The sequence below is a fragment of the Camarhynchus parvulus genome, chromosome 27 (genome assembly GCF_901933205.1).
Source record: "Camarhynchus parvulus chromosome 27, STF_HiC, whole genome shotgun sequence".
Classification (NCBI taxonomy): domain Eukaryota; kingdom Metazoa; phylum Chordata; class Aves; order Passeriformes; family Thraupidae; genus Camarhynchus; species Camarhynchus parvulus.
The window spans coordinates 1,777,887-1,801,395 of NC_044597.1; the positions used below are offsets into that span (position 1 = coordinate 1,777,887).

Below are 23,509 nucleotides of genomic sequence, written 5' to 3' on the forward strand. Positions count from 1 at the left end.
CCTGCAGACAGCATTTTGTGACAGTGCTCACAGGGGTTTTCGGATTGGGGAAGAGATGAGGATCTGACTCCATGTTTCAGAAGGCTTGATCTATTATTTTTTATGATATATATTATATTAAAACTATACTAAAAGAATAGAAGAAAAGGTTTCATCAGAAGGCTAGCTAAGAATAGAAAAACAAAGAATGATAACAAAGGTTTGTGGCTCGGGGCTCTGTGTCCAAGCCAGCTGACTGTGATTGGCCATTGATTAGAAACAACCACATGAGACCAATCACAGATGCACCTGTTGCATTCCACAGCAGCAGATAATCAATGTTTACATTTTGTTCCTGAGGCCTCTCAGCTTCTCAGGAGGAAAAATCCTAAGGAAGGGATTTTTCATGAAAAGATGTCTGTGACAGCATTTTTGCTGCCACCCCTCTCTGGGCCACTCAGGGCAGTAAGAAGCAGATGTTATTTTATGAATCTTGGTTTTTTTTGTGCTGCCTTACATCTCCCACTTCCTCAGTGTGTGCTGCCAGCCCTCAGGATCATGGGGAGGGCAGCCAGCTCTGCCCAGCCCCTTCCTAAATCCACCCAGGGACTGCAGACACAGATGTTCTCTCTGCTGGAAGGCAGAGGATTCACTCCAGGAGATGAGGGGGTCATCAGTGAAGGTCTTGGTTCCAGGGTGTGAAAAATGTGTATTTTATGATTGGCTTTTGGCAAATATTAAAATGAATATTATATGTGTTATGTTAGAAAGTGATGCTGTATTAATTTTCTTAAGTAATGTGTTAAATATAGTTTTAGGCTATAAGGTTAAAATAGAAACGATGCTATGTAGGATACTTTTTTAAAGAAAGGACTCACAGCGAGATAGCAGCCACAGGACACCTAAATCTTTCAGAGAAAAAGAATTTATTGCTCCTTTATCAGAAGAAATGAACTTCTTCCCGCCTTTCTCAGCTCTGAAGACACCTTAGGATTCAGAGGAAGAAGCTGACACTGACCAGACAGAATCCTGTATTTGAATGGAATTTATCCATCATGTATGAGGTGTATAAATATGCAACAGGCTGTTGCTTTTAAGGGTTAACCCTCTGTTAACGTGGGTCCTTTATCAGGCTTATTTTGCCCAGAAAGAGGTACCTGGACTGTCCATAACTCTTTGTTTTTATTGTCTCACATTGTCCTAATCCAAATTGTCCAAAATTATTATTACTCTAATTACATTACTATTTTCATAACCATTTTATTACTATTAAACATTTAAAATTTTAAAAACAAGTGATTCACACAGGATTTTTCACACAGGGTGTGTCCCAAATCCACAGAGCTGTGGGGCAGGGATTTGGGGCTGGCTCAGGTGTGGGCTGTGGTCCCCCTTAGTCCCAGATCTGCAGAGAAGTCAGTGTGATCTTTGCACTTGGTTTGGGGGAGCTTTGCTTTGTTTTTCCCCCTCTTTTGAGATGGTGAGAAGTGGGGAAGCATGGCCACAGCTATTCCCTATAAATTAATACATTGCATTTCCTGCATTTCTTGCTGCAAGGAACTCCCTTAAGGCCACAGAGCAGAGATCTGGGAAGCTGAGAGCACTGAGAATTCCCCAAAACTCATCCTTGAGCCAGATCTCACTGCTGGCTGAGCCTCCTGCCTGGGCACCTCTCCAGCTGTGCAGGACAAAGGTGTCAGCATTGTCACCTGCTGGGGTCTGGCCACTGCCATCCTGAAGCTTGTTTGCAATATTTAACAACCACTTTCTGTGATTTCTGTCGAGGGACAATGAAAGTGCTCAGCTGCAGGCAGGGGCAGCAGGGTCTCACTGCAGGAAACTGAATCCTTGCACTGCTGGAATCAGCCCACAGCAGTTTGAGGCACTGACCCCAATTTCTTCTTCCCCTCACTGACCACTTTGGCCAGTGGTGAATTCTCCTCGGTGCCAGTTTTCCATGGACCTGGCAATCCCTCTGGGTCCCAGCTGACTCAAATTATATTGCTATTTTTATTACCATTTTATTACTATTAAGCATTTAAAATTTTTAAAAACAAGTGATTCACACAGGGTTTTTCACACAGAGTGTGTCCCAAATCCACAGAGCTGTGGGGCAGGGATTGGTGAATTCTCTTCGGTGCCAGTTTTCCATGGTCCTGGCAATCCCTCTGGGTCCCAGCTAACTCAAATTATATTGCTATTTTTATAACCATTTTATTACTATTAAACATTTAAAATTTTAAAAACCACCCTGGTACCTGTTCAAGGCAGTAAGCAGCAGTTACAATCAGCATTAATATTTTATTATGCTGTCAAAGCCCACGCAGGGAGCTGCTGGGACAGGCTGCTAACGTGTTAAAGTTCCCAGGATGTTTGGGTTGGCTTTGGGGTCGGACTGTTTGCCATCACCTCCCTGAGAACACAAACCTCAGAGCACAGCTGGGATTTCATGATTTCATCTCTCTGAACACCACGCAGGGGGATGAGCTCTGTGAAGGAGCCATTGTCACCTCTCAGCACCACTCCTGCAGTGCGAGCTGCTTCTCCAGAGCAAAACACAATTTCCAGTGAATCCCATGGGGATCCCCATCCCAAAGTCTGGCTGGAAGCTCCTGGTGCTCAGGCAGGACCAGAGGAGCAGATCTGCAGTGGTGAGCAATGGGCTGGGAATTATTGAATTTGCAGGGAACCTCAACAAGGGGGAGTGTGACCGTGTTCACAGGGGTTGTCAGGTCAGGGAAGAGACGAGAATGTTGACTCCATGTCCAGAAGGCTTGATTTATTATTTTATGATATATATTATATTAAAACTATACTAAAAAGAATAGAAGGAAAAGGTTCATCTCAGAAGGCTAGCTAAGCTAAGAACAGAATGGCAAAGAATGAAAACAAAGGTCTGTGGCTCGGACAGAGAGAGAGAGCCAGCTGTGCCGTGACTGGTCACTAATTCCAAACATCCACACAAGACCAATCACAGATGCACCTGTTGCATTCCACAGCAGCAGATAACCATTGTTTACATTTCGTTTCTGAGGCCCCTCAGCTTCTCAGAAAGAAAAATCCTAAAGAAAGGATTTTAATGAAAAGATGTCTGTGACAGGGGAGAGAGAAATTATGTATCTGACTCCATGGATATCAGCAGGCTAATTAATTACTTTATTATACTATATTATTCTATATTATATTACATTACATCTAAACTGAATCTGCCAAACAGTCACTCTGCACACACTGCACAGAATCTCGTGGCTGTCAGTGACAGTCCTGACACACACACACACACACCTGGCCCTGACAGGCCAAGGAAACAAAACCCCATCACTGTGGGTAAACAATCTCCATGTTGCATTTTGTCACAGACATATTTTTTGAAAAATACTTTTGCTAAGATTTTTCTTCTAAGAAGCTGAGAGGCCTCAGGAACGAAATGCAAACAATGATTATCTGCTGCTGTGGAATGCAACAGGTGCATCTGTGATTGGTCTCATGTGGTTGTTTCTAATTAATGGCCAATCACAGTCAGCTGGCTTGGACTCTGCTCAGTCACAAGATTTTATTATCATTCCATTCCTTTCCTTGCTAGCATTCTGATGAAATCCCTTCTTCTATTCTTTTAGTATAGTTTTAGTATGTAATTTTCTTTTAATATAATATGCATCATAAAATAATAAATCAGCCTTCTGAAACATAGAATCAAGATTCTCATTTCTTCCCTTGTCCTGAGACCCCTGCAAACACCACTACACATTCTACTTTTGCACAAACACAGGCACAGAAAAGAAGAATATTCTTGGGAAGAATTGTGCCTTGCTTTTCTTTGTGAAGAGAAATGTGGGGGTACAGGGGATGGGTTGGAGGAGCCCTGAGCCCTGTGGGGACGAGCCAGGCCTGGCTGTGACACCTTTGAGATGTTGGGTGACACCTCTGAGCTCCCATTGCTGCCCCTCAGGCTCACTCACCTGGGATTGTTATCAAATATAAACAACCATCAGTGTCAGCCAGGTGCTGCTGAAAGGGAAGGCCCGTCAGGGAAAGTTAAACCATTAGCTGTCATTGCAGGAGACCACGATCCCTGGTTTACAACAGCTGCTGTGCAGCCTCTTTGGAACAGGAACACAATCAAAGCCAGATGAAAAATGAAATTAAAATAAATAAATGAAAACAGAATAAAATTTTAAAAAATTATGTACAATTAAAAAATTAAATTCATATTATGTTTATTATACATGAAAATATAGCATCCTATATTATAACATACAATAATATGTTAATAATATAAATAATATGTTAATAATATATAATATAATATAATATAATATAATATAATATAATATAATATAATATAATATAATATAATATAATATAATATAATATAATATAACAGGTCAATAATAGAATATAATGTAATGCAATATACTATAATATAATATAATGTAATGTAATATATTATGCGTTATAACATACAATATGCTACACAATATATAATGTAAATATTATCATTAATATAACAATATTACCACAAATAGTTATTATTTGCATTATTAATTAATCAAAACCACATTAAAATATAATTAAATAATTCAAATAATTAAAGCAGGGGTTGCCTGGTGGCCCGGCCCCGCTCAGTCTCACACCACGGCACTCGGCCCATCCCGGGACCGGCACCGGGACCGACCCCGCGGATCCCCGGGAATACCGGGACCGGCCGGAACCCTCGGCCCCGCCCACCCCGCCCAGATGACCAATCCCCGCAGTTCTCCTGAAGATTGACAGCAGAACGTCCCGCCCCTCACAGCCAGCCCGATGGGCGGGGCGTTACGTGACGCACCCGTCATTGCCTTGAGCGGCGGGCAGAGTGACCAATCAGAAGGCGGATTTGCTCAAGGGGCGTGGCCTCTCCGCCCTCGAGGCCCCGCCCCGGTGCGCCGTGGCGCCTGCGCTGCGCCGCCCCCTGGCGGCCGCGGGCAGGGCCTGTCGGTCGGCGCTGCGGCAACATGGCGGGGCGGGTAAGTGGGGGGGACACGGACCGGCCGCTGTCGCCCATCCCCTGCCCCCTCCTCCGCTCCTGCTCCTCCCTGCGCCGCCGCGGCTTTGCGAGCTTCTCGCAGCCCCGCTGCCAAGAGGCCGCTCAGCCCTTGGGGGGTCCCCCGGCAGCGCTGTGAGGCTGTGGGGACCCCCTCGCCCCCAGCGGTGTGAGGGGTCCTGGCGGTGCTGTGAGGGTGTGGAGACCCCCGGCGGTGTGGGGGCCTGGGGGGGTCACCCCTCTCTCGGTGTTCCCCGGGGCTTTCCGGAGCCTGAGGTGGCCTCTTGGTGATGTGGCATGTGGGACAGGACTGGGGTTCCTTTGGAGCCGGGGCAAGGGTGACCCGTGTCCGTGTGGGGCAGGACTTTAGGGTCCCCCAGGTTCCGGGTGGCCCCTTGGCAATGTGGGGTGTGGGACAGGGCTGGGGGTTCCCTCAGGAGCACGGTGACCCCTCTCCGTGTGCGTGTGAGGCAGCATTTAGGGTTCCCTGAGGGTGTTGTGAGGTTGCAGTGGCCTTGTGGGGTGCAGAGCTGGATTTTGGGGTTTCCTGGGGATGCTCAGAGCCTGTGGTGACCCCTTGGTGCTGTGATGAGTGTAGGGCTCCCTAAGTAGCTGGGGTGCAGGATTTTGGGGTCCCCTGAGGGTGCAGGGAAGCTCAGGGGTGTCTCCGTGCTGCTGTCAGGATTTAGAGTCCCCTAAATGTGCTGAGAGGCTTTGGTGACCCCTGTCCCTGTGAGCAAGGACCTTTAGGGATACTGTGACAGGGGGTGTGAGCCCTTTGTGCTCTGGGATGTGGGGCAGAATTTTAGGGTCCCCCAGGGGTGCTCTGGGACCCAGGTGGCCCCTTGGCATTTTGAGGTGTGGGGCAGGACTGGGGGTTCCCTCAGGAGCAGGGGACCCTTCTCCTTGTGGGTGTGAGGCAGCATTTAGGGTTTCCTGAGGGTGCAGAGCTGGATTTTGGGGTTTCCTGGGGGTGCTCAGAGGCTGTGGTGACCCCTTGGTGCTGTGGGATGAGTGTAGGGCTCCCTCAGGGGTTGTGGTGCAGGATTTTGGGGTCCCCTGAGGGTGCAGTGAAGCCCAGGGGTGTCTCAGTGCTGCTGTCAGGATTTGGGGTCCCCGGGGTGCTGTGAAGCTCTGGTGACCCCTGTCCCTGTGTAGGGATGCTGTGACATGGGGTGTGAGCCCTTGCTGCTCTGGGATGTGAGGCAGAATTTTGGGATTCCCTGAGGAGCCTCTGGGGTGCTCCTGTCTCCATGGGGTGTGCAGGAAGAATTTAGGGTCCCCTAAAGGTGCTGTGAAGCTCTGGTAACCCCTTTTCCTGTCAGCAAGGACCTTTAGGGATGCTGTGACAGGGGGTGTGAGCCCTTGGTGCTGTGGGATGTGGGGCAGAATTTTGGGATTCTCTGAGGGGTCTCTGTGAATCTGGGGTGCCCCAGTCTCCGTGGGGTGTGCAGCAAGATTTTAGGGTCCCCTAAAGGTGCTGTGAGGCTCTGGTGACCCCTTGGTGCTGTGGGATTTGGGGAGATTTTCTCACATTATAAAACAGCCACGTGCTGTTTTATAATGTGGATCCAACTTTTGCTGTGTGGAAACACCTTAAGGGTTGTGCAGTGATTTTATTCTGTATTAATTAAAAAATTTAAAAACTCCCTTTTTAGTGATAGATCACATCAACAAGTGGCCAGAAAGGCTTTAAAATGTGAAGGAACAGCTTTGATTATGAAATCCCTTCTTGTGGTGCCTGCACATCCCCTTTTTTTTCAGGTGTCCAGGTGCTGCAGGATGTGTTTGCATTGCTCTGCTCTTTGCCAGGAGCTCAGTCATGCTTTGTTGGGTGTCAGCCTGGGAAAGTCACATTTTTCATTCTTGGCCAAGTCATTCAGTGGTTGAAGTGCTGGGGAATTGGTTTTCCAAGTGCTTTTTTCATTGTGCTGGGCTGGTGGATGGAGGGCAGCTGGTGCAGTGCTGTGGTGCAGAGCAGGGCTGAGGAATCTGCTGTGCATCCACAGCCACCCCTGAAATGTGCTGAGTAATTGAGAAAAACCCCACATTTTGTGGTCTGTCTCTTATTAGCAGCTTTTCCTCTGCTCCACATCCCTCCTTGCGCCTTCTTTTCTTCATCTCACCCTTTGCACTTACCCAGGGAAATCTGTGAGCCTTGTCTGGATTTTTTCAGCATTCTGTTGCCCAGAACAGGAGCTCAGTGCTCTGGTCAGTGCTGAGATCATTTTACTCACACTGGATGTGGTTCTGAGGCTCCCTGGGCCCTCCCAGCTGTGTCCTCAGGGAACACCCTGGTGCGTGCTGAGTGCAGGAATTGGGACTGGGCATGTGGGGAGGATGGAGAAAGATCAACCTCAACGTTATTCTTCTGCTTTGAGCTTTTCTGCTACTAAAAAATGTGAGAAAAATTTGACCAACTTGGAAACCTGGTGTAGGAAAGGGGGATTTATGTGAATTTAGAGGAAAGATTGATGTTTAGCTGCCTCCTAATCTGGCACTTGGTTGAGTGATGCTCTGCTTGGGTTATCAGGAAGCTCCTCACAGTGTTTTCATGATTTGCCTACAAATGCAGTTGTTGCAGAATTACCAGGTTGTTTAATGTTGCAGAGAGGATCCTTAAACTGAGTGTTCCATCTCACTCTCCAGGCTGGGTCTGATCCTTCAAATGCTTTCCAAGGGAGCTGCCTGCTCCTTCCAGCAGTGCTGGGGAGGCTGAGGGCAGGGGGGGCAGGCAGCAGCCCCCTGGGCTGTGACCCAGAGCTGTGTCTGGGTAAACACAGAGCACTTGGTGGGAGGATGGAGGTGTGTGAGAGCTCCAGGCACAACAGGTGAGCTGATGCTGGAACACAGGTGCTGTTCTGTTGTCAGCGTTTTTAACAGGTGCTTCAACCTGCAAGGTGGGAAGAGGAGCTTCAGTGACTCCTCCTGCCCTGCAAATCTGTTCTGCAATGCCATTTAGAGCTTAATCTCTTTTGCTGGGCTGGTGTGATTTGATTTGTGCACGTACAGTCTCACAGGGAGAAGTGAATGGCTGTCCTGATGTACCAGAGAGACAAAATATTGAAACATTTTGAATAATTCGGGTGAATGATAAGCCAAATCTGATTAATTGTGTGATGCTGTTTCAGGTGTGCTCCCCTAATTGCACTGGGGCTCTCCATGGCAAGGAAGAGATGGTGATTAGCGGTGATTGAAGTTTACAGGAAAAACAGTTTATGGTGATTAGAAATAATGGCTGTTTCTGTAATAATTTATTCTGTATCTCTGCATGGGGATCATTAGGCACACAGAGCACTGAGGCATCTGCAGGAGAGGGAATGGTGGGAGGCTGCTCTGTCTGTAGCTGGTTATGGGCCTCTTGTACCAAGAAAACCCCTGGAAGTTCCCTGGGGCTGTCTGTAACTAATTGATTTGAGCTACATCAGGAATTAGTTCCCTAAGGGATCTAGAAATGCCAGGTGATTTCTGTGCCTTGTCCCAGTGAGTGGATCCACTACAAGCTGCATTTCTGCTGTGTCTGCACAGGGGCAGCCTGCTCCTCACACACCCTGTGTGTGCAGGGTGCTCTTGTGCAGACACTGGTGTGGTTTTCTGGAGGGATTTGAGATTTCTAATAGCTGAACTTGTGTAACAGTCCATGGTTAGAAATAGTGGCTGTTTTAGGGGTGTCCCTGGTGTAAAACTCCCATTTTTGTTCCTCTGCTCTTTGGGGCTGCTTTCCCACCCAGTGCCACCCCTGCCATGGCAGGGACACCTTCCACTGTCCCAGGGTGCTCCAACCTGGCCTTGGGCACTGCCAGGGATCCAGGAGCAGCCACAGCTGCTCTGGGCACCCTGCCCACCCTCACAGGGAACAATTCCTAACATTTAATGTATATTATATATATATATATATATATATATACACACACACACACAATATATATAAAAAAAATATATAAAATATATTATCTATTATATGATATATATAATAATAATATATATAATATATTATAATTTTAAAATGTATTATATATTATAATATATAATGTATATAATAATATATGTTTTATATAATATATAATATATAATATATAATATATATCATTATATATTATATATTATAGAATATATATAGAATATATAATGCTGAAACAGCACTAGACAATTAATAATATTTGGCTTATTATTTCCTTGAATTATTTAAAAATACTTAAAATGTAGACAATGTGGTTTTAGGTTGGATGGTTTGGGGTAGGGATTTGAAATAATGGGGGCTGGGCTTTGTGTTGATGGGTTAAAGCTGGAAGGTGATTTCTGATAACATATGGAACCAGCCTTCAGAGATGCAGGGGTTGTCAGGCAACTAAAGAAAGGTTTGTGAATCCACTTAGCTCCTTCTTGCAGCCTGGTTCTGTTCCTGCTATCGTCACTTGGGTTTTTTTTAGTATTTCCTAGCATGTTAATATGAAGAAATGGGTTTTTAGCAATGCTTCAGGGAAATGGGAGAAAACTCTATCTTGAATCTCTGTTTCTGTAATCACTTCTGCAACCTCATAACTGTCTTGTGAAATCATCACAAATCAGCTTGTGGCCTGCTTTCAGGACTTCTGCATTGCTGAATTATTTAAAATAAAACCACATAATTTGTTAAAAACCCCAAAATTATTTAGAATAAAATTTTGAAGACCGTGTGAATGTTTGTGGGCATATCTGGCCCTGTCATCTTTGGTTAATTTGTTTCTTGGCTCAGTGTTGCAGAAGCTGTGCGTCCTAATCTTGTGCTTAAAAAGTCACTGCCAAAGGGAGATGTCACTGCTGCCTCTCCATCTTCAGTTTTTGGGGTGCTGCTGTGTCGCACCTATTATGTGGACCTGCCTGAATAATTAAACTTAGCTAATAATTTTTTGTAATAGGAAAAAGTCTTTTAAAAAAGTCAGAGAATCTTTTTGAGGATCATTTAAAGTGTGAACTTTGTAAGTATTACTTTTAATTTATTTTTCCCCTAGAGCACAGCAAGATCTTTTCTTTTCCTCTCCTGTTCTGGGTTCTGTGCCTCAGACCACAGAGGTCATTCAGGCTCAGGATAAACCCTGACTGAATTTGGAAGAAATTCTGCCATAAAAACAGATCTGCTTGAGTCCACAGAAAAGCAGCTGCTAGAAAGTAGTGGCACTTCTGTTTGCTGAATTCCCCACCAGGCAGGATGTAGATTCAGTGCAATAAAATTACCTTTGATTCATTTTTTTTACAACTGAAATGTCAATCCCCATGTCATGGAGTGATCTCTTTTTTTACAGGAAAACAACTAAAATGTTGGTCCTTGTGTCATGGAGTGATCTCTTTTTTTACAGGAAAACAACTAAAATGTTGATCCTCCTGTCATGGAGTGATCTTTTTTTGATCCAGGGTTGGTGGAAATGTTCAGGTGCCCTCACAATTGCAGGAGGGGATGAGAGCTGGTGCAGTGACAGCCCTGAGCAGTGGGACAGGGATCTTGGGAGCTGCAGTGGCTTTTGGAAGGATGAGGTTCAGCCTGGGGGCTCTGCATCATGTGTTCAGGATGCTGTCTCACATCAGGGAGGTTCTCTGGCAAAGACCAGAGTTTGGTGATGGAACACCCATATTGATCATCTCCAGAAGTTTTTCAGACCCCCAGGAACTGGAGAGCTGTGTTGGAGAAGGTTCTGTGAACAGAAAAAAAAAAAAACAAAACAAGGAACCCAGTTGCTAAAATTAATGGGAGAGCTTCTGTTGCAGTGCCCTGGAGCTGTGTCTGAGCCAGCTGATTGTGCTGCTGCTCATAAACCAAGGCTGGGTGTGCAGCTCCTCAGGCCCTGCTGCTCTGCTCCTCCCTGTGCAGGCACATCCTGCCCTCAGGGAGGCCAAAGGTTTGAAGGATGAAAAGATTTAACACCTTTCTCTGGTCTCCTGGGATGCAATAAAGCACTGACCTTCTATCAAAAAATCTGGAGTAATTGATGCCCTGGAGTTGTGTCATGTGCTTTTTCTGTAAAAAATAGAGCAAGACTTGCAAGCTGCTGCGTCTGAAGCTGCTGATGGCTGTGTGATGTTTGGGACCTCAGAATCCTGGGGAGTTCAGTGCCAGGGACAGCAGCATCCTGGGCTGTCACAGGGCAAATTCCAAGGGGGATATTTTTAATATTAACAGATATTCACATTGTCATTGGGTAACTTTTCTAAATATAAATGGGATGAAATTTGCATCCATGAGGTGTCCTCACTGCTCATGTGGCAAAATCCTGTGACCTGCATCCCAGGACCTCAGCTTACTCTGGTTCATTCCCTTGGCATTTTTAAAGATGTTTAGATGCAACACAACAAGCAACAATTCCCTGTAATTAAATTGTTGATCATCCTGGCTTGAGGAAGGAATGTGAGGCAACATGCACTCAAAAAATGGATGTGTTAATTAAAATGGACACGTCCTGGGTCATTGTTGCTTAATAGGAAGGTGGAGCTGCTGCTCCTGCTGAGCTGGCAGAGAGCAGCTCCCTGTGCTGTGTCAGAGCAGCTTTAGGTGCATTTCTTAAAATCACTGATCATATTGTGAACAACTGATCTGGAGAAGGACATCTCTGGGCAGAGCAATCTGTGTAATTCTGTAGATGTTCTGCTTGGAGAAGCTCTCCTTTAGCACTCTTGTTTGTTCTGCTCTGTTGGATCAGGCAAGCACTAGGAACTCTGTTCTTGGGACTGTGAATTGTCTTTCTTGTGATGTTGGCAAATAGTGGCAATAGCAGAGCTGGGTATTAAAGCTGTGAGCACTTGGTAACTGCAGGTAAACAGTGCTGGAGTGACAGAGCTGCCCCTGCAGACCTGAGTTTATTTCAACTTTGCAAACAAAGGGAAGCAGCAGTAAAACCCAGGATCCTTTAATTGTGGGAGAGGCCCCTCTGCCCTGATAAAGTGGCTCTGGAGTGCCAGGACAGGCAGTAATTTCCGGATTCAGACCCAGAGAGTGCAGGGCTGCGCTCAGAGACACAAACTGGGCAATGTGTTGAGTGTTTGATGAAGAGTGCTCAGTGCAGAGTGTCTGGCTGGTGCCTTGAGAGGCTCCCTGGAGCAGAGGCTGGACAGTGGTAAAGGAATAAAGTAGGGATTTATTGGGAGGCTTTCACAGGATGCACCTTGGGCAGCCTGGCTGTGACTCCACCCAAGATGGACTCAGAGTTACGAGTTTACACACTTTTATAAGTTTTGGTCCATTTCCATATTGGGGTTAATTGTCCAATTACAGCTTCAGGTTATTCAGACCCATCCTCCCAATTTGCTCTCCTCAATTTGCTGTTGTTTGTACTTCTTGGGTGTTCTTGGGCTGGAAAAGGATTGTTTTGTCCAACTAAACTATGAAGAGAACTTGCTAACACTTTATATGAAGTTCAGAGTTAAATACTAATGCAGAATCTGGAAAATATGAAAGCTGAAATTTTCCTGTCTCCTACTCCTGTCTGTGCTGGGGGAGAGCTTTTCCCAGGCAGGGATGTTACCGCTGCCATGGGCAGACAACACAGGGAACATTCCCTATGTTGTATTTTCTGAGACCCCTGAGGAAGGGAGGAATTGAATGATGAATCTGACTCCATGTTCTTAGAAGGCTAATTTATTATTTTATATTACTATATTATATTAAAAAATTCTATACTAAGCTGTGCTAAAGAACAGAGAAAGGATGCAGACAGAAGGCTAAAAGATACTGATGAAAAACTCGTGACTCTCTCCCCAGAGTCTGACACAGCTTGACCCCTGATTGGCAAATAAGTAAAAACAATTCACATGAAACCAATGAAGCAATCTCTGAACCACATTCCAAAGCAGCAAAACACAGGAGAAGCAAATGACATATACTGTTTTCCTTTTTCTCTGAGGCTTCTCAGCTTCTCAGGAGAGAAATCCTGGGCAAAGAGATTTTTCAGAATATATGACAGTGACACCCTGTTTCATTTCCAGCCCTGGCTGATGCAGGAGGAGCTGATGGGAGCTCTTCCCTCTCTCTTCCTGGGAGCTGTTTGGGTTTCTGTGCTGCAGCACGATCACAGGGGGGTGATTCACAGCGTGGGAGTGGCTCAGGGGGGTGGGAAGGAGGGATCCACCTCACCCAGGCATCCCTGGATGCTGTGCTGAGGCTGCCTTGGCGGCAGCTCACTCAGCGTTCCCTGCCTTTGTCAAAAATGTGAATATTACTTCTGAGATTTGAGCTTCCCAATGCAGTCCTCTTTAATAAGAGAAGAAAATTGGTATTTCTGAGTTTGTTGTTGAGAGAGAATGCAGCTCCTTTCTGAAGAGAATAAAAGCTTCCAGCAAACAACTAGAGGTCATGGGGAGCGGTTGGAATGGCCAGGCCTGAGCAGGGCTGTGTGTTCCAGGGACAGCAGCTTATCCTGGCACAGCCAGGAGATCTGGAAGGGCCTGTCTGGCCAGGCCTGCTGGTCCAAAAAGATCCTTGTAGGTTGATTTCCTCTTGTGGCTGCAGAAATATGGAAGCTTTATTCAGTGTTTTTTTTGACATGTCCAGAAAAACCCTCTGCAAGCTACTAAACTTCCTTAGTTAATTTTTAAAATTATTTAGAACCACAGTGTGATGGTGTTCACAGAGGTCTTAGGATGAGGGAAGAGATGAGGATCTGACTCCATGTTTCAGAAGGCTTGATTTATTATTTTATGATATATATTATATTAAAACTATACTAAAAGAATAGAAGAAAGGATTTCATCAGAAGCCTAGCTAAGAATAGAAAAGGAAGGAATGATAACAAAGGGTTATCGGGTGTCTCGGACAGAGTCCAAGCCAGCTGATTGTGTTTGGCCATTAATTAGAAACAACCACATGAGACCAATCACAGATGCACCTGTTGCATTCCACAGCAGCAGATAACCATTGTTTACATTCTGTTCCTGAGGCCTCTCAGCTTCTCAGGAGAAAAAATCCTAAGGAAAGGATTTTTCAGAAAATGTGTCTGTGACACCACAGCATTTAGGACAACTTGTGTCCCAGATGGTGACAGCACATTGTCATTCCTTTTATGAATATTACAGAATTGTTCTTTAGAGGAGCCTTGGTTTTGTCTTTACTGTTTCCCCTGTCACAGAGCTTCCCCTCCAGGTCAGGACCCCACTCTCACCTGGCAGCCCAGAGCTCTGCTGGTGTTGCTGTTTTATGGCCATTTCTTGTGTCCTGCAGTGCTGAGCTGTTGCTCAGCTCTGTGGTGTGTTGTGGGTGTAGAGAGCAGGCACAGTCCTTGAGTTTCCCTGTGCTGGGAGCTTGGTTGGTGCTGAGCCAGCTCCTCCTCCTGCTGGAGCTGCTGCTTGTCCTTATGTCCCCAGGTGTAATGTCCACGTCTGGTGTCCCTGGGATGTGGAGATGCAGGCAGAGCTTTGTGTTTCCTGTCAGGAGCATACTCCTGGAGAGGAGTGTAGGAGCTGTGATTCATCATGTCAGTTCCCTGTTTATCTTCAGAGCCCCTTTGACATCATAATTCTTCCTGTCAGTGTTCAAACTTCATTTTACTGGCAGAGCCGTGGTGCTGAGTGAGTGTTTGGTTTGGAGGTAGCCGTGGTTCCACCCACAGAGGAACCACTGCTGGGGCTCTGGGGAGTGTGGACTGCCCTGCTCACCAGGAATTACAGCTCTGCAGGTGTATTGCACCTCTCTGCCCTCTTTGGGTGATGAGGCTCTGGGCTCAGAGAGGCTTTGGTGACGCTGGCAGGGGGCTATTTACAGATCACAAACGGGACGGGGCTGCTGTGGAACTGCCTTGAGCTGTTTTATTTTTCAGCATCAGTCTCATTACATGGTGATGACAATGGGAAGATGCCAGCAGCTCACATCTCAGGCAGCAGACTAAGAATTTAATGCTACAACTCACTTTATAAGTTTTTTGACCAATCACACAAAGCAAAAGCACATTGACAGTAGTTCTATCCAACCACTATAAGCACAGGTACCTTTGGTTAAAACAATGCTTGGTTATTTTGAATACAATACCTGCTTGTAAGCCTTAAAACACAACACACAGAGCTCCATTATTAAGTTTCAACCTTCCTAATATCTTGCTAGATAAACTTTTCTGTAGCTTAGAGAGTTATTCTAGACAAGCGTTAATACACAGACCATTGTTCTATTTATCTTTGCTTTTCTACAGTTTAAATAATTTTTCTGGTGACCTATCTCATGGCTGCTGCTTAGCTCTGCTCACAGTTCTGCTGTCTCTGGGGCCTGCCTTTTGCAGCTTTCCCAAAACCTTCTAATTTTGTGGATTCCCACATTTTGGTGCCCAACAGCTGTTACAGGAAAGCTTGGGTGCTTTTTGGAGCAGGGATCCCCATCTCAATGCAGCTCTGCTGGGGAAATGGAAATGTCTGGTACCCAGAGTGTTTCCTAACACTCCTCTCTCTGCCAGCACCTGAGTGCCAGAGATTCCATCTCTGTGCACCTGCATGTACATGGGATGTGTATCTGTGTCTGTTTTACACAAAGGAGATTTTTGAACATGCAATACTTGAACAATATTTGTCTTGTACAAATCATGTGAGAACAGGGCACAGAACCAAACCTGCCTCAGCTTTAGAGGCTGTTTCATAATCTCTTGCTCAGCATTAGGAAATGAAATGAGTTCAGTTATCTTGGATGAGGAGCATCTTTGCCTTAGCACTTAATGTTTCAGCTCTTCTCAGTACCAGCTGTCAGCAGTGCTCTTCAGTCATTGCCACCACCTTATCTCTGTGGGGGGAAACATGTTTTTCCTTGGCTTCCTCTGCCGCCAGCCTCAATGATTCACAGGAGGTGAATTGACAAAACTTGAGAGGTGTGGTTTATGTATATGTGAAAATATCCAAATAGCAGCCCCACTTTCTGGGCTTTAGCAGGGTTTGGACTGGATGATCTCCAGAGGGCCTTTCCAACCCCGACTATTCTGTGATTTTGTGCACACTTGAGTTTTGTATTTTCTGTGGAGGAAAATGAGTCCTTGCAGCTTTAGGAAAAAAAAAATTCTGAAAGATCAGATGTTGTGGTGATTGTTTCTATTAAGTAGCTGTTTGTTCTTCAGGGGCAGTTTTTCTTTGTAAAAATAAAATATGCCAGTGTCATTAAGCCTCCTGTGTTTTGAGGCAACATTCCTGCTTTGTCACAAACCCAGAGGTGGAATCCTTCGTATTTGTCTCTCAGAGTGAGATTTATCAGTGCCTTATATGGTCTTGTTTTCCTCCTGGCAATCAGAAGAAATGCTGGAACAGGTCTGGGTTTAATAGCAGGTGCTGCCTGGCTGATGCTGGATGGTGGATGCTGGCAATGCTTTAGCAGTGTGCAGTCACCTCCTCAGGACTGTGCTGTCCTTGCAGTCTTCTCTTTGCATAAACCAGAGCAATACCTGGAGAAGAGGAGGCTCAGAGGTGGCCTTATTGCTCTCTACACCTTCCTGAAGGGAGGCTGCAGACAGGTGGGGTTGGTCTCTGACAGAAACAGAGGAGACAGGCTCCAGCTACATCAGGGAAGGTATAGGTTGGATATTAGGAAGAAATTTTTCACCAAAAGAATAATAAAGTACTGGGATGCTCTTTCCAGGGAGGTGGTAGAATCACCATCTCTGGATGTGTTTAAAGAAAGACTGGACATGGCACTGGGTGCTATAGTCTACTTGAAGTGTTGGGATGTAGGATGGGCTTGATCTTAGAGGCCTCTTCCAACCTCATTATTCTGGGATTCTGTGATTCTTTGATTCTGGGATTCTGTGGTTCTGGGATTCTGTGGTTCGTGGTTCTGTGGTTCTGTGATTCTGTTCCCAGTGCAGACAGGAGCAGCAGCTTGGCTGGGTGCAGTTTGTCACTGAGGATTAAAAATGCACTCGAGGACTAGTGCTGTAAAAAGATTTAATCCAGGAGCTCCATGTCCAGAGGAGCTGGGATACAGGGGATATTTCTCCAGAAATATCCCCTGTAATGCGTTTTATCAGGGCATGTCCTTCACAAAACTGTGCCCCGCAGAAGGGAGAAGTGATAAAATGGTGAATGTATGCTGTGAAGTGCCCCAAGCCAAGAGGCCTCAGCACACAGGCTGTGTATCTCATAAATCCACTGATGTCATATATTTTATTACAAGAACATTTGAGTCTTTTATTACACTCAGCATTCAGATAGATAAATCTGCTTCAGGCCTGAAAATGGAATCTTTTTTGGTTGTCACATATGTCAAGGGCAATTGAGCATTATTTAGTAAAAGTAATGAGTTGGTCCTTTTCTAAATAGCAAGTACTTGAGACAAATCTCATTGTGCCATAAAAGTTGATCTGAACTTTAGAGCAGGCTGGGGGGAATTTCTGGGGGGAAATTTCTCTGATTCTTGTCCCAGAGGGGCTGGGGGAGGAAGGCTGAGCAGGGCAGGAACTCCTGGGAAATGATTTAGATGTGTGTGTTGGGATCAGTGCATTTCCTGTGCTTGCTGCTGGGATTTAAGGGTGGTTTAAGAGAAAATCCCTCCTGAATTACTTTTAGCAATAGGTTGAGGCTGTCAGATAGTTTCTGTTGCACTGCCTGCAAATTTGTATCTGACAGAGGTAGCTGTGCTTTGATTCTGCAAATGACACCTTGGGGAGCAAGTTCAGCTTTTCCCCAAATGAAATGTCTTCTAATGACAGAAACATCCTGCCTTTCCCATCCCTTTCTCCACTTCTGGAGGCATTTTGATCACAATTTTCATCGTTCAGCCCTTGTTTTGTGGTATAATTCTGCAGGAGCAGGTGGGGTGAGGGTGTAGGATGGGGCTGAGATCCCTCTGTGTGCTCCCCCCATGCTCCATCCTGCCTCATGATGGGGATGGGCAGCTTGGGCAGGCAAAATTAAAACTGACAAATTAAAAACTTATTTCAGTTTTTAATTGCTGATTGATGAGTAACAGTGGAAAGAACAAAAACAAGCAGATACTCCTGGAAAAGGATTGGTCCTCTGACATTAGAGAATAAAAAGAGGGGGAGGACTCCCCCACAAAATTTGTTGCAGTAATTTTTTCATAGTAATAGGCTGGAATTAACTATTTTACCTAATTTTCTTCTGTGTGTTACGGATCTGGGATGTTTCCTATAGAGTGGAAAATACTCACATGTGATATTTCTTTTGAGAAGTCATACAAAGGGATTGTGGGGTTGGATAGCAGCTGGCTGAGGTCAAACCTTCCTGTGGACTCTCACTGCACTGGGTGAAGGGGTTTATGCAGAATGGACATGCTGAAATTCCAGTTTTTTGAGTTGTGCTCAGGGAAGAGGGAAGGTCACATCTTTATCCCTCCCTTCCTCCCCACATGGGCTCTGTGACCCAGCCCAGCACTGAGACAGGGTTGTAGGGAGCTCCTCTGGCTCCAGGCTGCTTTCCTTAGCAGCTTCCAGAAAATCGCAGTGCCCTGTGCAAGAAACACCTTCCAGGGAATGCTGATTGCTCCTGCCTCAGTGCCAGGGTTCACCTGCAAGTTAACAGGGTTTGCCTTGCAGGCTTTCTCCCAGCTAATTTTAAAGTATTTGTATAGGTAGGGTAGAAAATACAAAGTACATAATAGTCCCAAAATGCAGAGCTTTGGGATACAAACACCTGTGACATGTGAAATGTTTGGAGGAACCTGGGAGAAGGGCTTGTTGATACCAGTGGGCTCTGAGAGTGTGCCAGGACTCAGGAGATCTGTTTTGTGCTTTTGCAGAAGTCTTGAGGCTTGGCTTGGTAAAGGAAAAATAGAATTTTATTTGATATTTTCTCCAATCAATTTTATTTATATTTACTCCTCTCTTGCAGCCTATGCAAGCAGCGAGGTGTCCCACTGATGAGCTGTCCTTAACCAACTGTGCTGTGGTGAATGAGAAGGACTTCCAGTCTGGGCAGTAAGTGTGCGCTGTTGCTCTTTCAGCTTTTAACCAAAAAGGAATTGTTTTCAGAATTTGTGTGGAGGGGGAATGACATTTCAGGTTTGGAAAGGTGAGCACAGCAGTTTGATTAACAAAACTTGTGTGTCTTTAGAGATCAGAACTTTCAGTGTGGCTCTTTCTGGAAATGGCAGATACTGGAAGAAGGGTGACTGTTTCTCCAAAGTATTTCTTTGTTGGGAACTGCATCTGCTTAACTAATAGAATAATTATTTAATGAAGTACTTCTTGTGATAATTTTTGTTTGTTTTGGTTTTGCTGTTGTTCCTGTTACACAGTGAGAATATTTGAACTATTTCAAAAACGTTTTTATCATTTTATTGTGTTACTTGGGGCATCCTCTCACTTTCACATCATATGGGAGTGCAGAGCAGAGCCAGGAGAACTCTCTTTTCTCAGGGTTTTCATGCACAACAACAAAAGGGAGAAGCAGCCAGAGTGTGGGCACCACAAGCTGGATTCTTTAATTGCAGTTTTGGGGTGGCTGATGGAACCCAGCTCTGGGGTTTACTTCTGTTAGGTGGAAAACACCTGCATTGTTCAGCTCAGCCCACACAGAAGGCTTTTGGATTGCAAGAAGCCAATTCACATACTCAGATTCTTTGCTTTGCTACAGCTTTAGGGAAGCTCTGACAGATTTCAGTAGGTAGGTTGTAGACAGAAGTCATTAATTTCAGCTGAAAGGGAATATCATGTGCAGCACCAGGGCTTGGGTTTGCAAAATGGGAAAAATGATAAAGGGCATACTGAATGATATGATAAAGGAGATACTGAATGATTTGCCCACCTTTATATAAAATACCTGCCCCAGGTGAACCCTGCTAAGGGTGGAGAGCTCAGCAGTGCTGAGCTGCAATGCAGGGATGTGTTCAGCCTGTCTGTGCTGTCAGCCAGCTCTGCTGCCCTGGCACCTCTCATGGCTCTGGAGGGATGAACTGAGCTGTGATTTCATGAACCCAACTGCAGTACAAAATGCCAAAACCAAGCAAAGCCACCCGCTAAACCAGCAGAACTTTTGGAGTCAGAAGCAGGCAAAAGTGTCTGCTTGGGCAGAAAAGTCTCCTGGTCTTTTCAAAGTATGGTTTCCCCCAGGTTGATTTTTTTCCAACTTAATTGAGTTACAAAAATACCTGAACTGAGCATTGTACCTCATGCATTATAAAAACTTTAATTTCCTCCAGAATGGATGTCCTGCAGGGACCCAGCTGCCAGCCCTGCAGCTGGCTGTGCTCCTTTTGCTTCCAGAACCTTCTCCCCTGGCATTTGTGGCAGCATGCAGGGAGCAGTGCCCTGGGATGTGCTGCCTCAGCAGGCTGGATGTGATTCTGGCTGTTCCTGTGCCCCTGGGAGCTGTTCATTTCTAGCAGTGGTGCTCCCACACCAGCAGTGTGTTTGGTCAGGAGCAGATGCTGCAGATGGCTGCTCAGTGTCAGAGGGAGCACGGGCAGCTCCTGGCATTGGCACTGCTGCAGCTGGTGCTGCATTGCAGATCCCCGGGGCCATCCCTGGCTGCAGATCCCCATGAGGCAGCCCTGCTGTAGATCCTTGGCTGCAGATCCCTGGAGCCATCCCTGGCTTTAGATTGTCGCAGACATCTTTTATGGAAAATCCTTTCCTTCGGATTTTTCTTCTTGAGAAGCTGAGAGGCCTCAGGAACAAAATGTAAACATTGATTATCTGCTGCTGTGGAATGCAACAGGTGGATCTGTGATTGGTCTCATGTTGGATGTTTCTAATTAATGGCCAATCACAGCCCAGCTGGCTCAGACAGAGAGCCGAGCCACAAACCTTTGTTATCATTCCTTATTATTCTATTCTTAGCCAGCCTTCTAATGAAATCCTTTCTTCTATTCTTTTAGTATAGTTTTAATGTAATATATATCATAAAATAATAAATCAGGCCTTCTGAAACATGGAGTCAGATCCTCGTCTCTTCCCTCATCCAAGAACCCCTGTGAACACGGTCACATTAGATCCCTGGGCCAGCCCTGCTGCAGATCCCCTGTCTCAGGTCCCTCACCATGTTGCCTTCTCAGGAGGGTTTTTGGTGGTACCTCCACAAAGGTTCTGCTCTGTTTGCAGCTGGGGCTGTAGAGCTGGGGTTTGCCCTTGGATCAAGGAGATGCTTTAAACCCAGGGTGCTGCTGATGATCTTCCCATGCTTCACTTCCTGCACTCCTGAGCTGGGCAGGGATGAGTCAGGGATGAGTTCACACCAGGCCATGCACACACAGTGTGTGCTGTGTGATGCTTTGGGGAGTGGCAGCATCTTCAGCTCCTGTATCCTGCTTCTACCTTGAGTGCAGTTTGGAGAGAGAAACAGTTCTTGGTGCAGTTTAGAGAGAGAAACCAATTCTGAGCACAGCCAGGCTGAGGGGACAGCAGTCAGGGCAGGTTTTTGTTCCTGTTGAGAGCTTCTTGTTCCCTTTCACATGGGAAGCCCACCCCTCCTAGGCCAGTTTAGTTTTCTGAGGAGCCCTTGCTGAATGATTACTGTGGGTTTCCAAACATGCCCTGCATGGGATGAGATCCCTGCTGGCACCTCCTCATGGATACCTGAGTCATCCTCTCCCTCACAGAAGCCCTGCTCGTGCTTCAGCACCAGAAATTCTGATGCACTCACAGGTTAATTCATGTCTGCTGCATTTTCTCTTGGTTTGCTCAGCCTGGCCAGAAAACTGCCCAGCAGTTTCCTGGGCCCAGTTTCCTGGAGCTCTTCCTGAGAGCTGGCAGCACATGGGTTGGACCTGACAGGATTTACACACAGAACAGAGCAGCAATTCCTCCTGGGAGAGCTCTGGGAGCTGTCTGGCCCTGGTGATTTGTTGTTCCTTTTGTTTGTGTATAACCAGAAGCTCTTAATAGGTTTGAGATTTCCCCTTTGTGAATCCATGAGCTCTCTGAGCTCCTTCCTTGTGAACATCAGTGTAGGAAAATGCATTTATTTTTGGGCTTTATTTTATTTTATTTATTTTATAGTTTGGGCTGCCATGGCTCCCAGTTTGGGCTGCCACAGCTCCCAGTTTGGGCTTCCATGGCTCCCAGTTTGGGCTGCCATGGCTCCCAGTTTGGGCTTCCATGGCTCCCAGTTTGGGCTGCCATGGCTCCCAGTTTGGGCTTCCATGGCTCCCAGTTTGGGCTTCCATGGCTCCCAGTTTGTGCTGCCATGGCTCCCAGTTTGGGCTTCCATGGCTCCCAGTTTGGGCTGCCACAGCTCCCAGTTTGTGCTGCCACAGCTCCCAGTTTGAGTTGCATTTCCTCTTGTCTCCAAGGGCCGTGTGCTCCTTCCTGTGGTGTGGCTGGAGCTGTTGTGCACACAGGATGGAGCCAGTGCAGATCCTCCCTTGGATGGTGCTGGATTGGCTGGGCATGTGCAAGTGGAATACAGGGAGCATATGTGCATGGAAAACGTGGGCTGCAGGGAGGGAGGAGGGCCAGGAGCGAGCACCTTGGCTGCCAGCACAGCTCATCCTGCCCTTCCTCCCATGAAATCCCATGGAGATGGTGCCTTGGTACCCCAAACGTGCTCACAGTGCCAGCAGCTGTGAGAGGAAGATGAGGTGAGCCCTGATTCCAGCATCACCCTGCTACCAGAGCACACAAATCCCAGCCTCCTTTGGTTTTGCTTTCTCATGCCAGCCAGCTGTCTGCCTGTCACATGATAAGAGCTATCAGGCACAGTCTGAGGAAGCTGTAAGCAGCTTTTGAGGATCTTTGTTGCTGACAGCTTCAATTCTGAGTGTGACAGACAGACAGACACATGCCGTGGCTGCTGCTGTGTCTGCTCCTGACTGCTCTGGTTTTATAACTGTTCTGTGATGGAATCACAGAGGAAGAGGTCTCCCAGATCACTGAATTCCACCTGTGCCCAGTGCCCACCTTGTCCCCAGCTCAGGGCACTGAGTGTTCCTTGGACACCTCCAGGGATGGGGACTCCAGACCTCCCTGGGCAGCCCCTTCCATGATGTTCTTCCTCAAGTTCAATCCAAAGCTCCCCTGGCACATCTTGAGGCCATTTCCTCTCATCCTGTCCCTGTTCCGTGGGAGCAGAGGCCAACCCCCCTCCCATCCTGGCTGCCTCCTCCTGCCAGGGAGTTGTGGAGAGTGAGAATGTCCAGGCTGAGCCCCCCCAGCTCCCTCAGCCACCCCTGGTGCTCCAGACTCTTCCCCATCTCCATTCCTTGGACGCATTTCAACCCCTCAAGGTCTTCCTGGCAGTGAGGAGCCAGAACTGACCCAAGTCCTCGAGGTGTGGCATCACCAGTGTTACAGTAAGGTAAAAAAAATTATAAAGAAAGGCCTCATAAAATCAAGCCAGCTCTTCTAAAATCAGTGGCTGGTCTTGTCAAGGTAGCATTTTGCAAGTTCCCATGTGCAAGGAATCCTGGTGTGAGCAGTTCATTAGCATATCAATCTGTTTCTGGGTGAAAAACAGTAGCACCTGTATAAAGTGGTTTTATACTGTTAGATAGAAAAATTAAAACTATCTCTTATAAACAACTTTTTCTGCATGTACACCCCAGGGGTTTGAGTGACCAATCAGTACAGAATGACAGCTTGTTTCTAACCAATAAAGTAAATGCCAAGAAAGCTCCTGACCAAC

The 23,509-nt window shown here is 46.2% G+C and overlaps 1 protein-coding gene across 2 annotated transcripts in view; it reads left to right on the forward strand.

Annotated features, from left to right (window-relative positions):
* Positions 1-4,946: 4,946 nt before the first annotated feature.
* Positions 4,947-23,509, forward strand: part of NSF (N-ethylmaleimide sensitive factor, vesicle fusing ATPase) — a 72,997-nt gene continuing 54,434 nt past the window's right edge. For both annotated transcript variants that reach the window (XM_030966441.1, XM_030966440.1), the window contains exons 1-2: positions 4,947-4,985; positions 18,779-18,864. In XM_030966441.1, the coding sequence (XP_030822301.1) occupies positions 4,974-4,985; positions 18,779-18,864 (98 nt within the window). In that variant the 5' untranslated portion in view covers positions 4,947-4,973. The remainder of the gene's footprint in view (positions 4,986-18,778; positions 18,865-23,509) is intronic.